This window comes from Rhinolophus sinicus, linkage group LG02, assembly GCF_036562045.2.
Source record: "Rhinolophus sinicus isolate RSC01 linkage group LG02, ASM3656204v1, whole genome shotgun sequence".
Taxonomy (NCBI): domain Eukaryota; kingdom Metazoa; phylum Chordata; class Mammalia; order Chiroptera; family Rhinolophidae; genus Rhinolophus; species Rhinolophus sinicus.
The window spans coordinates 168,597,162-168,615,071 of NC_133752.1; the positions used below are offsets into that span (position 1 = coordinate 168,597,162).

The 17,910-nt window shown below is 34.2% G+C and overlaps 1 protein-coding gene across 23 annotated transcripts in view; it reads right to left on the bottom strand.

Moving 5' to 3' along the window:
• The window catches only part of PLEKHA5 (pleckstrin homology domain containing A5), a 204,977-nt gene that overhangs the window by 82,746 nt on the left and 104,321 nt on the right, over window positions 1–17,910 (bottom strand). The window contains exon 1 of one of the 23 annotated variants that reach the window (XM_019714635.2): window positions 14,145–14,293. The exons of 21 other annotated variants lie outside the window; for them this stretch is intronic. In XM_019714635.2, the coding sequence (XP_019570194.2) occupies window positions 14,145–14,179 (35 nt within the window). In that variant the 5' untranslated portion in view covers window positions 14,180–14,293. Of the gene's footprint in view, window positions 1–14,144; window positions 14,294–17,910 lie in introns of those variants that run through there. One more of the 23 variants, XM_019714639.2, reaches the window with a different exon arrangement.

The window sequence follows — 17,910 nt, forward strand, 5'->3', positions numbered from 1 at the left end:
CTACAATCACAAATGTTTTACTAATGTTCTGGTAGCAAAACAGTCATTTCTTTATTATAACATTAAAGTTAGTGAATAAAGGAGATGAAATTCAAACCTCCAGGTGTTGAAATTTCTAAGAACAACATTTCTACTATCTGCTGTGTGTACACATGTATGTAAACGCTACTTACAGTTTTACTATACAGATAAACTCACCCTTCCAGTCTGATCTGACCTTAATTCTTTCTTCTCACTATTTTATAAACAAAGGTAAGTTGATTTGGCTCCACGACCATTGCATTTTACATTTGACAGGTGGGCCACAAAAATAACTATAGCATCTACCCACCTTTATTATTCTGTATCTCAATTTAGGCATCTAATGGCAAATTCACATATTATAAGTAAATAAAAAAACACCAGTACTCTATATGGGCAACAGCACATTAAAAAATAGAGAGTACCACGGGAAGAGCAATAATTTATGCTGTTTTTATTTTACAAGAGTCTTTATATACATAATGTAATGGGATTGATTTTTGTGATACTTAAGGAAAATATGCTATAGAAAAATGGAATCTGAAGGAGAAAACAAAAACTTTAAATGAAATATGCAAATGACAACAGAAACAAACAAAAAAATCTACTTATGTTTGATGAAAAAAATTTGCTTTGAATTAAAGGATGACTATTTTTTTGGAGAATAAGACTTTTGCATAAGAAATTCTTTCAAGATTTAAGTGATAAGGCCTCCAATGTAGTTCTTGAAATAAGAGTAGGAAAAAAATCCCCAACTATTTATCTAAGCCCAAAATATCAGACGCCAAAGTAATATACATTGATATATTAAACACATATCATTTGAATCTTAATATTTTTCCCATTGGTTTTTATAGCATAAATCAACCCATCATTGGTGTGCCTGACCCTAGAAAATTTACTTTCGTTACAAAGAAAATTTTCAAGATGTTGTACTGAATATTGCTTTGTTAATCTTAAATGATTATTACATGTAGTCTGGATTGCAGGAAGTCTATAACTACCATCCACAGCATGTTTGGCAAACTTCAGATACTTAAGTTCCTTTTCCAAATCTTAACTTTCATTATTTTTATTGGTAACTCAGTATTTGAAATTCTAGCCATTAAATAAAACTAAAATCATATAAAATAAAAGGTATACAGCTTTTTTAAAAAATTACATATTGGCAATTGTGGCAGAATGATTTATGGAATATAATGTGTTTGTATTATTCCTTTACTTAATTGGTCTACTAAGCACACAGGACTACTAAATTATCCGCTTTTTGTGATAGTTCGTCTTTATACAAACACATTCAATAGGTTCTAAATATTTATTTAGGGTGAAATCTTCACTACAGAAAAAGTATGCAAGTGACTTTCTTGCCTGCCGACTTTAAACGTACCATAGTGGAAACTAAAATCTCATGTGGTATATGAGTTTATATAATAAGCAATAAATTGATAACAGAATAACTAAGAAAGTATAGTCTGGAGAAAAGTGGAAAATAATTGAAGTATCTGAATGTGTCAAGGTATATAAATTCTGATGTTTAAACAGAATAAAGCACTGTGGGAAGAAGGGGGTAAAGTAACCTCTGATAGGGTTTAGACACCTTAATAATGAAAAATGGAGGATAGCCTTTTTTTTTTTTTTAAGCTTTTCCTTGGCAAGGATCACTGAAAAGCTAGAGGTAGTTGAGTGGTAGCTAGAACAGAAACATACAAATTCTTTTCATAAAAACAAATATTGCAAAAAGAAAATAAACACCCCCTATATATTGCATTATTTCCCTATGCTATGTCATTTTACCTGGGAGGACTACAGTAGACTCTAATGCTAATATTCCAAAAGCTCCAAATTATAACGACATGGCTCTGCAATGGTCATTGGACTAAGAGACTATACTGACTTCCTGAACACTAAATAGATCTGAGTACCCATTTCACAAGGATGCAGGGCAATGGAGATATTTAAATAACGCATGATTAAAATGGAACCCAAACATTCTTTTCCCCCAAAGTGGATGCCATTTCAATTAAATTGACATTTTTATCATGCAGGCACTTTTAAGTTTTAAAACCACAATGTCTAAATAAAAATGTTAGCATTTCGTCTTAATTAAAAGACTACTGACTAAAACCAATATGAAATATGAATACATTTATTTTCTTCTTTTACTTTTTCAAAGTATCCAACGTGTTTTGTTTTATTTAATGTTTTGATAATCAAATTGGCATAAATATTCACATAAAATCTGCAGGAACACTCTAACACGAAAGTCTTACTATTTTTTAATGAAAGAAATAATCCTTTTCTATTACATCTGCCAAATTGTTAAAGTAAACAAAGAAGTCCTCTGAAATGTTTATTCATTTGTTCTGACTTACACAATACTGCTAAAATTTGGCTCTTGGTTACAATTTAAAAAAAACAAAAACAAAAACAAAACCCACAAAAACCACACAGCACATTTTCTAAAATGTTAAATTCCCAAAATCAGTACAATGAAGTATTTTGGGTTTTAATCACTGATGATTACTAGGTTTCTATAAAATTCATGTTCAGAAAAATTAGGTTTTACAGGAAATTAGAAAAAGAAAACTCATCTCCTAAAACATTCTTATCAAATAGAAAAATCAGAGTAATGTTTTCTAATCATTTCATCCAAAATGAATTAAAAGTATGATATACCAAAATTTCAATTCCAGTCTTGACTGTTTAAACGTGGTAATTTTCAATTACCTAACAGGACTGCCCATCCTCACGGCTCTTGTGTAAATGTATTTTTATATACATTTTATATATTTAAAAACTTATTCTAAATACATTTTTAAATTTCAAAACCATTCCTTATTATATTGGCATTTACACTTCATTTTTATAGTATATTGCATTTTTAAGTACTGTCATAGTAAAGAATAAACTTAACTTATAAATCACTCACAGAAAAGAAATATGAGTTAAACGAATACTGAGCCAATAAACGAAATCAATGTAAATGAAATTGAGTGATTTTTTTGTTGGGGTTGGGAGGGGATGCCACAAGGGCATCACTATTAATGCACAGAATTATTTTACGACATAATACACTGATTCTTTAATACATATAGCAGCTGGGCACTGTGGGAGGTGGCCAGCCCACTGTTAAGTGTCAGGTCATGATCACTGTCCTTGGCTCGGAAGAGAAATGGCTCCTATGGGGGAGGGCAGTGGAGACAGTGATTGCCAGCCTTTCCTCAATTCTACCAAAGTTTGTCCCCTGCATTATTTACAAAGCATATGTTTTCATCCCACACTGGCCATCTTTTTTGTAGTCCCCAGCTTTTGTTTTTTTGGGGAAGCGCCTCAAAATCCAGATCAAGAATACCATCAGTTTCACTATAACACTTGGGTAGTAGTGTGTTCCAGTGCACTTTATATATTAGGGAACAATCTGAGCATCACATAAATTCCACACTTGATCTTGTCTGTGAGAAACTCAAGGTGAATGCAGAGAACTGCACCCAATGGAATTCCAGCCACACAGCAGTACAAAAATCACACATCTACACAACCTCAAACCTCTACCAGCTACGTGAGTTCATTGCCTGTAATGTGAAACGCACCCATCCACGTGTAGTGATACAACTTTCTAATTTCAGATAATCCTACTTCCATACTTCCCAATAACTCACAAGCTGAAACCCTTCCAATGTCCACTTCGCCAAACTGCAGGTCTTTTTCAAGGCAAAGTGTATTTGTACTATTTTTGTAGTTTATAACCATTTATTTTAACATGTGTGGAACTGTTCGACCAGTTAATAGGTTCCTGTATTTATCTGTATGTGTCACTAATGAAGTTTTTGAGTGGTAGGCTCCTAAAGCCCATTTTTCACAGAAGTCCCACACTTTTCATTGCCCGATTATGCACAGTGAGGTTACTTTCGGGAACATATGTGTTGTGTTACAGCAAAACTGTACTACTAAATTAGGAACTAACGTACTTCTATCCTACTAGAAATGCATTTTGACAGACAAGGTATCACTTTCAAAATCCTTGCCAGGGATTTTATGCTTTTCATAAATGAAAAGGAAAATCTGGAAAGATACGGTTTTATATATAAATTTGTGTTAGAGGAATACTTATAAAGAAGGGATAAAATTCAGGTCTTGATATAAAACATACTTATGGTCGCCGAACAAACTAAGTCCCATCTTGTCTCTGAACTCACTGTGGCACAGCAAGTCCAAACTTTTCTAAAGATGACACCAGGTGTTCCCTTACTCCTGCTTCCAGACTTCTGTTTCGGATATTTTAATAGGTAGGTTTGAATCAGTGGTTCTCAAGTGGGAGTGATTTTATCTCCCAGGAGACATACGGAAATGTCTGGCAGTATTTTTGAATGTCACAACTGGGAAGTTGCTACTGGTATGTAGTGGGCAGAGGCCACAGGATGCTGGTAACCATCTTACAATCAGCAGAAAAGCTTTTGACATGAAAGAGGTATCCAGGTCAAAATGTCAGTAGCACTTAAGTTGAAGAAACCCTGCACTAGACTATCATAGCCCTCTAATGAATAAGCCACATTTATTAGTTTTCTAGAGACAACAAAGGCTGCAGGAAATAATGGTGGTTGAGAGTACAGGTTCTAGAATTAGACTACTTGGTTTGAATCCCAGTTCCTTCATGTACTAGTGATGTGAAGTTAGGCAAGTTGCTGTACCTTTCCATAACTTAATTTCCTCAATTTAGTAACAGGAGCTTTGTTACAGGTTGTTGGTTAATTGTTTCAGAACTAGTCTAGGTACTAGGGATACCAGTGAACAAAACAAAACAAAAATTCTTGTCCTCATGGAACTTAATTACTTTCTAGTGGAGATGATTATGAAGATTAAACATGCCCTGGAACAAAGTAAGTCCTCGATAAGTATTTATTTTTGTTATGAAGTACGGGACTTTCATTATATGTTATCATTAGATTACCTTTCAGTCAAGTGTTTACATTGAAACACTTTAAATTAGCACCTACCCAAGTAATTGTTTAAAACTCATGTTACTCCACTACTAATTATATACTGTAAAAGAATAAAGTTGTGATCCCTCTTGGTTTTCCTGCCCTGGTAAAAATATCTGCCCCTAATATGTCAAAAAGATAAAGGAGAAAAGCAATTGTAATATAAAAGCTCCAAAGGAAGATTAGCCGTGTTTTTATGCTAGCAAGGAAGTATGCATGTGAGAAGGTTCTTAAATAGTGACAAACACTTAAAAAAATGAACTCAGCTTATCCAGAGAGTTCAGGACTGAAGGAAATAGGACATATTCACTCGCTCAATATGAAGATCATGGTGTATCAAAGGCCCAGATAAAAGAATTGACTCAATGCCAGTTTTGGAAAAGATACCAAGAAACTGACAAATAGCAACACAAATTGCTTGTCTTCAGCATTATGTCCTCTTCACTATTTATTACCAGACAGTTAATCCTTTACTATAACTAGAAGATCAAATGAGAGACCTGCTTAAAGCCGCTATGGAACTATTTCATTCAATAATAATTTGGTTTTAAAGGATCTTAGGATGAATAAATCAGTGTGTGCATAAAAAGGTATTTCTATCAAAGTATATAAATACCAAATTAAAAACGACATGTCTATCGTAGATAGAAGAGAAATTCATCATTCCACCCAATTCCTTTTCAAATCTTATATATTTGTGAACCAAATAATGAATCATGTAGGTAACTGCATCGAAAAGCTAGGCTAAGCTGTGCTATTCTTAGGCAGTTCTTAGTTTTTTGGTAGCCTACATAAAAAGGGAAAGCTGATAAACTACACAGATCCTATAACCTATCTACAGTACGAGCAACTTACAGGGTTTGCATCAACTCTAGTAGCAGGTATTTTTATATAACAAATAAATTGCACGGCAGCGCTCTGAAGATAGGAGAAGTTGGTATTTTTGTCCCTTTTCACGGTCGTTGGAGTGAGATTTTTTTTTGTTCAGTCCTCACTGCTACAGTCTTCCTCAGCTGACTTACAGAGTATGCCAATGGCACCTCTGAAGAAAGGAAAGACACGCCCCTGTCCCCACTAAACAGATGCATAAAATGTACACAATGCACATTACAAATATAAACCCCAATAAAATTATGAGTTTAGAAATTGAGAGGAATAAAAGATGTTTGCTAATATGGTGTTTCAAATTTCTAGTACAATGATAAAAGTCATTAATACTGAAGCAGTATTTCATTATTAGTGGATGGAATGTTATTCAAACTACACAAGGGAAAAACATGAAAGGATTCAGCACAATTAAATAGGGGCTCACAAATGAAATCTAGTATTAAAAGTCTTGCTATCCAACAATAGGCCAAACCTATGCAATCTTTGTTGAGTGTAAAAACCATAAATCTTCTATCTGATACTTACATACAGGTAAAAATACTTTCATAAGAAGTTCTTTAAAACATTGATATTTGTTTGATTTTTACAAAAATAAACAGTACTAAGTACTAGATTTACTAATTAAAAATTAAGAGCAATGCTATATTTATCAGTACATATTATAATTCTCTGAACCAAGTATGGAAGTATGGAAAGGAGCTATTCGTGATTTTAAAATAAGAACACCGTGATTTCAAGGAGATACGATTACTCACAATCATGTTATATGGTAGCAACGATTGGCTTGTCTTATTTAGTTAGGTACCCTCACAGTCACAAACGGACTGTTGTAGTCTGAAATATCACATGCAGACCACAAGGTCCAGAGGTGAAAGGAAACTTTCTCTTTATATATATCTTTTCAAGAAGTTTCCCAAAATCTCCTTGGCCATCTTTCTATAGACTGTCACTAGATAGATATATTAAGAGTCTATGCCTAATTCAATCAATGGTAAGTGAACTTACCGCAGTCAAGGGCCTCAACTTTGCGTGCAGCCCACTTAGAGGAAAGTGAATAAAATGAAGTTACATGCTAACAGCAAGGAGGAAGGGGAAGGGACAGGCTAGTAGTGAAGAAAACACCTCATTTTTCTTAGAGAAAGCAACTCACATACGTTCCAAGAAAATACTTGCACTAGCATTCAAAACTAGATTTCTCTTGTTTTACTTGGTAAAAAAGAAAAATGGTTTTACCTATTTTTTTTCCTTTGGGAAGCTTTGTGAAAGTAAAGAGGGTGGTTTAACCTGAATTTAAAGAATTCCTTAGGTTTTATTCCCACTCAGAAAATTTTAAAAAAATGTTTTGGCCAATTAATAACTACATATTGGCTACTTGTTAGTATTGAAATTCTCTCCTGTGGGAGTACTTGTTCTTGTTTTTTTTTTTTTCAAAACACACCTTTATTTCATGGGTAACCACAGTGACTGCTTTCATACAAAACTGTTTTCTAATTTAAGAAATAAATGTTGAAATTGCTATTAATATTAACATAATGTCAATAACAGCTGATCTAATTCTTCCGAGTGATACGTTAGACAAAGCAAGCTTTATTAGGTAGTGTTTTATATGTGTAACGATGGCAATGAGGTTGAAAAGTTATCCACTAGGCACAAAAAAATATGTATTTTAGAAAACTCTCTCCCACAGAAGAGATTTTGGCTATCTCTTGTTAAACTCAGATGCAAACCATTTGGACTTGCTTTGAATCGTGTATTTCCTTTGAGAAAGAAAGAAGGATTTAATTTAGTATAAGAAAAATAGAGGATCATGGTGGTTTGGCAATTCTTCTGGCAACCCTGGTAACAAAGCCAGCCTGTGTCATGACTTGGACTTCTGCACAGACCCAACCCATAAAAGAAGCCACATACCCACAATGTCGTTAGATTGGAGCAAGGCAAAAGGGCTGTGGAAATTATGGAAGCTATTGTATTTCTCAAATTCAGGCAGAAAACTATATAGCCAACAATGCAGATGTGTACTTACAACTCTTGTTTTCAGTATCCTTCTACTCAAAGCAAAAAGAGTCTTGTACAGACACTCTCAGTCTGGCCTTGGTTTCATTATACTGTCAGACAATTATACTTTCCAACTTGTTTTAAAATTAAAGAACTTTTATCAATAGAAATCATAAAGTCGTATCAATTTAAGACTCAAACGGTCTCAAATTAGGTTAAAAAAACTCCGTATTTGAAGCAGTGACTTAGTTATTAAATTAGTTATCTTATTTATTGAATCAATTGGTTCTATGGTGGTCCAAGTAATGTTTAATACCGTTAAATGTAAAGTTCATTAATGATTTATACAGATAACCATTTTAGTTTATTTTCATTTTAATAAAAAGGAGAAAAATATTATGTTGAAATCTGACTACCACAATGACTGTTTCTGCAATTTATTTTTAAACTGAAAATATGCTGGCATGGAAAATTGTGCCTACAATTAAAGGCAATGTTGTTAAGAACAAAAGAAAAACACTAAAAAAGCCCTGTCTTTTCTTGAGAAACCAAATTCTTGGGCCTGAGTTATATGAAGACATAACCACTGAGTTAGTAATCTAAAAATTATATTTTTTTCTTTTTTGCAAAACATGAAAAGTATATAGTTCCTTTCCCCACATTTAGATCTAAATGCCATTTGCCTTTAACTTAGAACTGCTTCCAGACATCCTGTCCAAACCTCAGTGATTCATTTACCCTCCATCTACAGATTCTCCTTAAGGTCTGAACCCTTTATCTTCTACCCTCTCTTCTCTCATCATTTAGAAAATGGAAAATCTCAGGTTTCCTAAAGGAAAAGAAATAATTCATCAGGCGTGAGCACCTCACTGATCCTCACTACAGCAATAAATTTTAAAACCATCACCTTAATAAGTAGCACTTGAACATCAAACTTCAGGGCTACTCACTCTCAGTTGTCACAGCCTATACTTGAAACTTGATGAGCGATCTCATTTAGACACGTTGAGGTATTACTATCTTTGCTTTACAAATGGGTGAACTGAGGCTCACAGTATTTACAAAGTTATCAGAAGTCACAAGGGGACACGGCGAGGAAGAGGTGCCTCCACTCCTCGAGATACATCCTTTCCAGATACCACCTTTCAACTGCTGCCCCTTCCTGGACTCAGCACAGCCAACAGTTCTGCCCTACATCTTCTCCCATGTTTCTGCTGAATGGTACAAAAACAAACAAAACAAAACGTATACTTTCCATAGAGGTAGGTCTCTTCCCTCTTCCACAGACTGTGAACATGCAGCCTCCCTCACTGCTCCTCTTCTTTCCCCTTCCATCTCACTGCCTAGCATCACCTCAAGTCTACGTCTGTTTGAAGCACAGTAATGAAACCTTTTCTGATTCTAATTTTAAGGCCAGTATCTCTTTTCCATCTTCCTGTTCTCTAAAGCTTGATAATCTTGTTCCACTCTTTGCTGCTCAGACAAAATTACCACAATATATTCATAAATGTTACCTCACATATTCCTGATTTTAGGTACCAAAGAATTTAAGTGCAAATAACGACAATTGTAAAACATGGGTTTTATAAAAGAGGAACTGAAAATCTTGCTTTTCCCAGTGGGAAAATATAAGTATGATGTAATGCTTCAAGTACAAAGCTGAACACATTATTATAGACTAGGAATAATAAAGAAAAAAAATTCTAAATATGAGGCTCACATACAAATTCATCTGTTTTCGTTTTTGGTTTATTTACAGATAATTTCTAAATCATCTCATTAAAAAACTTTCTTAAATAAAACCAACATTCACATTTAAAACCTACCAACTAAACACTTTTTAATAGATGTTAAATAATTTTGGAAGTAGCACAAGAAAAATTCAGTTAACACCATGCTGGTTACAAATAAAATCACATTCATAACTGTTATCCATCCTGAGTGTTATGGCACAGCTACATTTTAAATTACTTGATAAATTACATTATAAGCAAAAATGCCTACAATAATTTAGAATAATCTTTCACTTGTAAGTCATTTGAGTGATTCTGAACTTTTCAAAAGGGAAGTTTAAATGGCACTTTATGGATAAAACATAAATATGATTCTTAGAATACATACAACCACCAAAGTAATCTGTAATCTACCAAAGTAACTTTTGGTGACATCTCTGGTTGCCACCCAGAAACCACCCTATGAGAGTAGATGGCTAACTCCATGTCTACCTATCACTGCCTTAGCTCAGGCTCTTATGTCCGAAAAGCATCCTAACTCACCTCACTATAGCCAGGCTCTCCCCAATTTAGACCATACTCCTCACTTGAGTCTCAACTTCCTTCTGTAAAATAGGAATTGAAACAATATCAACAATAACAAAAATCTTACCCCATGGGGCTTTGAAAAGATAAAGTACCTAGTAGCACCAAGGTACATTACCTGGACCTAATAAAGCCCTCACCAAATATTAACTAAACTTGAATGTGCTAGTAGAGTGAGATTTTTTGAAAAGAAGTAAAATTATGTCACTTCCTTGCTTTAAAAAGATGTTGGTTCTCTGCCCTACCTTTACTATGAAATACAATGGTTTGCACACTATTTACTATTGAATGATCTACATAAAAAGCACTTGTAGAACCACATAACAGAATGAAAATGCCAGCAGGTATTTTTAGCGGTCTAAAAGAATGCTTGTTTGAAAAAGTATAATCATCTATAATATATATATATATATAAAATCTTTCTTCCCTTTCCTTCCTCCCTCCCTCCCTCCCTCCCTCCCTCCCTCCCTCCCTTCTTTCCTTCCAGGGTGCAGCTCACAGTGGCCCATGCGGGGATTCAACCGGCAACCTTGGTGTTACTAGCACCACGCTCCAAACAACTGAACTACCCGGTCACTGCAAAAATATGATTAATAACAAAAGCCTACTGGGGTTTTAAAATAAAACTCAGCAGAACCCCAACTCAGAAACATGTCAGTAGTTAGAAATATTCTTCTTGGCATTTAAAAGCAAAAATGTGACACTTAAAAATATATAACTTGGAATTTCATTAATTCAGACAACTCTAACACTCTCTAATGAATGCTAATTACTAATGTTTTATTGTAACATGTATTAAATGGAAGTTCACAATACCATTGGGAAGGAAGCAAACAAATTAGAAAAAGTTAAATTTAGGCGTCATCTCTTTTATGTGTGGTCATATGTGAAAAACGTTAACCTAATTCTAACCTACGTTAGCACACAATTTCAAAAAAGATTCAATCATTTTATAGTAGATGAAACACTTTTTTCCAATAGGGTCAGAATGTTAGAACCTAGAGCTCAATTCCAATTAAAAAAAAAAAATCACCACTCTTCTTTGTTGAATAGTATTCAATCCTTTTAATACTGCACAAGCTATAGCTAAACAATTACTTCAAGAACAAAAAGATAGTTACTAATAAGTCAAGTAATAGCACTATGAAACAAAAAGGTTTTATTAAAAAAAAAAAGGTAGACTTTCTTTCAAAATGGCTATCTTGTAGGGCAATTTTGATACTTACATTCATTCAGTATGAGACAGGCATTGAAGAAATAGCCTTAATATTATAAACAAACAGGAGTAATAAACAAAAATACAAAGAGGAAATGGATTAGGGATGGATCTTGCTTAGATGGGGAAAAACAGAGGATATGTCACAGAGGTGGCGGCCATCTGAACTGGGCCTTACCATCAGCAATGGTCAGGTGTGGAGAGAGTTCAGCACAGAAATGGGGTTGAAAATCTAAGCTCTAGTAACAGCATATTTATGTATGTAAAATTTGTTACTTATTTGAAATACTGTATTTGTTCCATTCCTGGCACTTTGACTTCAAAATAATATGATTTTTATAATTCTGAAAAGGTCCAAACAGTAATGGAATTATGTGAGGCACACAGCATTTAATTAAGGCTCAGTTTAGTCAGCAAGTCATTATCCCGAAGCACTGAGAAATCTCTCACTTACAGAAGAGGCAGGAGATAGAAACCTGACCCAGAATAGCAGGGTAAGGCCCACTTTCTATAGCAGAGACACAAATACAGAGTGTAGAGCCAGCAATGAAATGCAGTGACTACTGCAGCATACCCTGATGGCAGCATTATACTTCAGAGACATAGTTCCTTCTAAGGAGTACAAGACCACGGCATCTTAGTAGTTGGTTAGATAACTGGCAGGTTTTCATTATCGCAGTGAAGATGGAATCTCTCTAATACAAAGATCAAACAATTCTCCTCATTCATTTAACTTGCTTAATCAATTCATTCATTTATGCTCAAATATTTATTAAGCATCTAAAATGCCCAAGGTTTTGTACTGTCTACCACTAGGAAACAAAAATATTGTTCAAGACTATAAATGGCTTAAAGAATACTATTCCATCTGAATTTACTAACCTAAATTTCAAACCTAAAGAATAAATAGCACAATTATACTTTCCACCAGGTTTCAGTACTGGTGGAAAGGGCTCCTTAAAACATAACTTACTCCTTAGAAAACAAACAAGTACTTTAATTTCTACTGCTTTAGTCTTGAATAAAACCTTCCTGTCAATTTCAGGTTATTCCCCCAGCAGCTCTGCTCACCCCCGCCCTCTCTTTTTCTTTGCCAGCTTTAACTTCCTGTCCATACAAAAGTTCAAGTAGCTTCTCCCATGAACTTTAGTGCTCTTTAGACAGTTACCACTGATGTCACAATGCCTCAAAAACATCTTTGTTTAAAATGTATAGTGAATATATTCCAATTCATCATTACTACAATAACTTATTAATTTTAAAATATAGGCTATTTTAAAACCATGATAAAACATTTTAAGTGCATTCAAGATAAATTTTTAAAAGGAATAAAAATATTCATGAGCTTTCCATATACATAAATTTTCTAGCTTTGGGCACAATTTTCAGCTAGAAGCTGAAAATTCTGCAACCTAAGGGAAAAATTGTGGCTCTTGAATTAAGGCCGTCAAGTCAAATAAAATGAACTTGAAACCCTACTTCTATATTTTTATGCTTCTAAATATAGAAGTTGTACAATGTACTAGGAATCATAACGAGGCAGTTATTGCTAATTCCTCAAATGTGGTATCTTTGCACATTCACATACAAAAAGCTGATTTAGGTAATTTCCTTTCAATACTTAACCATCTTATTCACATAAAAATATGTATAACAAGTCTTATTTTTTAATTGCTTCAGAAAACTGATAATGAAAATATTTAACATATTTATTAAGAATTTCCATATCACCTTTTCCTCAACTAGACTTAAAAAGTAAAAAATGCTTATTCTTTAAGAGAAAACTTTGTTTGAAAATTCCTCTAAAGGACCTTGAAATCACAAGGCTGCTACTAAACCTGCATAAAAAGAATTATGCTCAAAATGGTAAGATGTAAAAGATTTTAAAGACTTCAGTTCATACCATATAAATAGTATGAAACTAAAGTATCATTCATCCACTAAAAATGGAGAAAAGTTATAAGAAAAACAGCTACATAAAAAAATCTTAATATAACCTGCTTCTTTAATGCTTTCAAAACAACTACATAAATAGTGCAATTCAAAGAGACACGAATATTGCTAATAAGAAATAAATCTTTTAAAGGTACTGCTGCCCAGTACAATCAATAGCAGTAGCAACTTTAATTTATTTAAATGTAAAAATATTGTTTACAATAATCTAATGTCATTATATGCTGTCAAATTTTAGGTTAATGAGGATTCCTATTTTGAATCTCATTGAAACAGCCTAAATAATTATTAGGCTGTTAATTTAGACTATATCAATACACTTTTAAAATAAAAGCATAATATAATGATATTGTCAGCATCTCCAAGCAACTTATGAGAATTATTCATTCAGTTCTCTTTAAGAAAAAAAAATTAAGTTTCTTCTTTGAATAAGTTAAAAAAATAAATGAAATATTTTCAATGAAATTCTTTAGGCTTTAAAGCAATTCTCAACTCCTGCCTTTATGTAGCTTAAAGTTAAGAAGAGACGAAGAGGAAGATTACATCTTACAATGGCAGTCGTCTGAAAACCTAATGATGTATTTACATTTCTGCAACAATACTTCAGTTATAGAAACATTTATAGTCTGTAAATCCTCTGCACTAGGCACTGTGCCTGGCACTAGGGCTACCAAGATGATTTACCACAGCATCATTAACTGAGAAAAAGGACTACTGCTCATTTAGCCATTAGTTATTTATCACTAACACATAAAAGTAGTAAGAACTACTCACCAGCCTTCATCAAAATCACATTCGTAAACAGACATTCAACTACAGGCAAAAAGGATACTGGAATAAATAAAAAAAAGACTCCTTTGTCTTTGAGCTGCTCTCAAATGAGCACTGTGGGGAGTAAACACTAAGGAAATGCACTGTGGCTGTCAGGCGGGCCTGCCCCTCGGCAAGCCTGACACCAGACTGACGTCACACACTAACATGTCGTTGCAGCTGCAAAGTAAGGCAGCTTCCTCAGGAAGAATTTCTTGTGATTATGCATGCCTTCTGGCCATAAGAGAGAAAAAATGTGATTTCAATTCCCTTAAAGTTGGCATATAGCATAGGGTAAAATACCAGCATACAGGTTTGCAAATAGCTCTTGAGGCAAATGTTCAGTGAGAAACTTAAATAACCTTAGCTCAAATAAGTAGGCATTTTTTGTCAAAACTATCAGAATACCAACTTAAATGACGTCTTTCAAAATATTCTGTTGTTTCCAAAGTTGATACATACCTACTTATTTCAAAAATTCAACCAATAAAAGGTGTAAGGAAAGCTAAAATTGCCTGGAGTTCCACCACCCAGAAATGGTAACAGCTACTCAGATTTATTGATCACTTATTATGTCAAGCATTTTACAAACTCATTTGAGCCTCATAACCCAATGATAGAAGTTCTGTAATTGTCTTCATTTTACTGAAGAAACTAGGGGCACAGAGCAGTTATGGAATTTGCCTACTGCTTATAAGAGATTGAGCAGGATTCAAACCCGGGTAAAGGGTCTCCACTGCCCAGACATTCGATCACTAAGTTACGCCATCTAGCAGTAAAGAAAACAACAGCTGTTAACATTTTGGTAAATACCTTTTTAGACCAGAGTTTGTATATATAAACATATATTTATTCAACATATGAAAATCCAACTATATATGTTGTGTTGCAACCCAGGTTTTTATTCAACAGTATGTCACGAACAGCTTTCCATGTCAATAATTATAGTCTTAACTGGTCCTTTTTTTGATGGTTGCCCATCACAATTATCTAAACTTGTTTCCTACTGACACTTAACTTCTAATTTTTTGTTATTATAAACAATACTCAATGTATGTAACTGTCCAGACATCTTTGTATTTTTCTGTTTAGCTGTGTAGAATAATTCTTAGAAGTGGGATGGATAAGTCAAAGCACATGGGTGTTTTCAACATTCACATGCTTGGTTCTCCAAAAAGAGGTATATTTGTATTTTTGTACCTCAACACATTAGATTTCTCTTTTCCCCACATACTGGGTATTGAAAATTTTTCTTTTCTGCAAATCTAATAGAAAATACATGCCATCACACAGGTCTAATTGTGTGTGTTTTAATTCCAAGTAAGGTTAAGCCTTTCTTCCAGGAGGCAGTCTAGCTTAATGGTCACAAGGACACAGATTCTAGAGTCCAATGACCCAAGTTTAAGCTCAGCTCCTCTTCTCAATAGTTCTCTGACCACAGGCAAGTTATACACCCTCTCCATGACTTAATTTCCTTATATGAAAAATAAAGAAAGTTTAATCTTCCTGGGATTTTTGTGAGAATTATATGAGAAAAATCAACATCAGCAACTGGAACAGTGTTTACCACATGTATTTAATTAAATGTTAACTCATATTTAATAACCAACTATATATTTCTTCTGTATTTCACGCCCTTCATCCAAAATGATGATTCTAAACAGTACGGACAAACCATTTTACAAAACATATTGTAGATATCTTATTAGAATGCTAATGACATAAATATGTTCAGATACCGCAATGTGAGTTGTCTTACAACTAATCTGGCATGTAACATAACTGGCATTAAAACATTCCTCTCATGTGAAACTGCTATAAAAAATTTTAAAATAGCATTTCAAGTTGAGAAAATAAAACTGTTTCATCATGTAGTTTGAAATACAGACAAGCAAGCCAACACAGTTTGCTATAACCAGAAGGGCTGGCATATGTTTTAGAAAAGCAGTGATTCATGATCTTTGCCATTTTTTCCAAAGCGAAGGTTTTGCTAGTACCCATTATGTTCAGTTTAAACGTCTCACACTAAGAAAACCAAAATCCATTCTTGAAAACATCAGAAAGAAGTCAAGAAAATGACGATTTTCCACAGTGAAAGCAAAGGACAGCCCTTTTCAAAGGACATAAATGATAACCTGTAAACAGAGTATGTGAAGGTTAAAATGGAGTAAGCTTCCTGTCCTTACCCTCAAATCAATTTGACCTTCTATTACATAATCAAGTCTTCAACTCTTCTCACCATCAGGATAGTTATAACAAAACACCTCTAAATCACACTAAGGAAGTTTTACATTATTCTAGCAGATCTGGGTTAGGTGTACTCATTGTTGTATAGGCTATAAAACTACCCCATCTGAAAGCAGACATTTCTTTAATAAAACTGCAGTATAATATGTTTGCTGAATTATACAGCTGGCAGAGTGGCTCTGCATATGATGTTAGGAGAAAAACAGTAATAATGAAGCAGCAGAAATCTGTCAAGAGAACGTGAAAGATTACCAGGAATACTTAGAACTAACAAGTTGACCAGGTATTTGGTTTATGAAGCTACCAGTACCCTGCACTACTGTGTCCCCCGAAAATAAGACCTAGCCGGACAATCAGCTCTAATGAGTCTTTTGGAGCAAATATTAATATAAGAAATGGTTTTGTTTTACTATAAGACCGGGTATAATATAATATAATATAACATAATAGAAATATATCAGGTCTTATATTAATTTTTGCTCCAAAAGACTCATTAGAGCTGATTGTCCAGCTAGGTCTTATTTTTGGGGAAACACGGTATTTCTCCAGGACCTGGGAGGCTCGGGCCCCTTTATCACCCAGCCACCGATGACAGGACTTCCACAGGAAAGCACTGTGGTGAGGCCATGGACATAATAGAGGGAATAAGATAAGGGCCCTCCTCTCAAGGCCATTAACAGCGTGGAACTGACAGTTTAATCGGGAAGACAGAGCTGTAAACAGATCATTATAACATAACCTGATCTGCAGAGCACAGAAGAGGAAGTGGCTAATGTCTGCGGAACTCTGGAAAGGGATTATTAACAAAGTAAATAACAGCTGACCTGACTATTTCATGAGATTTCAGTTAGAGGTAGCAGTAGCTGTAAAAGCACAAATTTAAAATGCAATCTAAAATTTACACCTACAAAAGGTGCCCAATTAACAGAGAAACTATTCGTTTAAGGGACTAGTACACACAAACAGGGCATTTCTCTTAAATGCCTTATAAAATTCTGCCCTGCTTTTCTCAAATGTCAGCGATGGCTGGTTTAGCTTTCTTACTTCTGTCAAACCGCTTTTTAGGAAAGGAAATTGAGGCAGACTGTGGATGAATTGCTCCACAACTTTGTGAGAGCTAATGAATTTGTTTAAATCAGTGGGGGTCCTAAATTTCAATTAATCATGATTTTCTTTTCATGTATCTCTGTGCTTTAGGGCACGAATCCTACTTCACTAAAAAGCCACAGGAAAAAAAGTCCAGTGAGGGTCTCCAAATTATTTGCCAAAAATAATGATTCAATGCATCCCTCAGGCATGTTTGTGACAATGTCTGAGGATTCAGTTGTGATATTATTTTTAGTTCTTATTGTTACTTCACTTCTCAGTGGCATTTAAAACTCTTGGCCACTCACTTTTTAATTTTATTTTAGTTTCAGGTGTACAAAACAATGTATTGAAAAGGCCACCCTTGTCCCTGATTTACGTGACCTGGTTCCCCAGT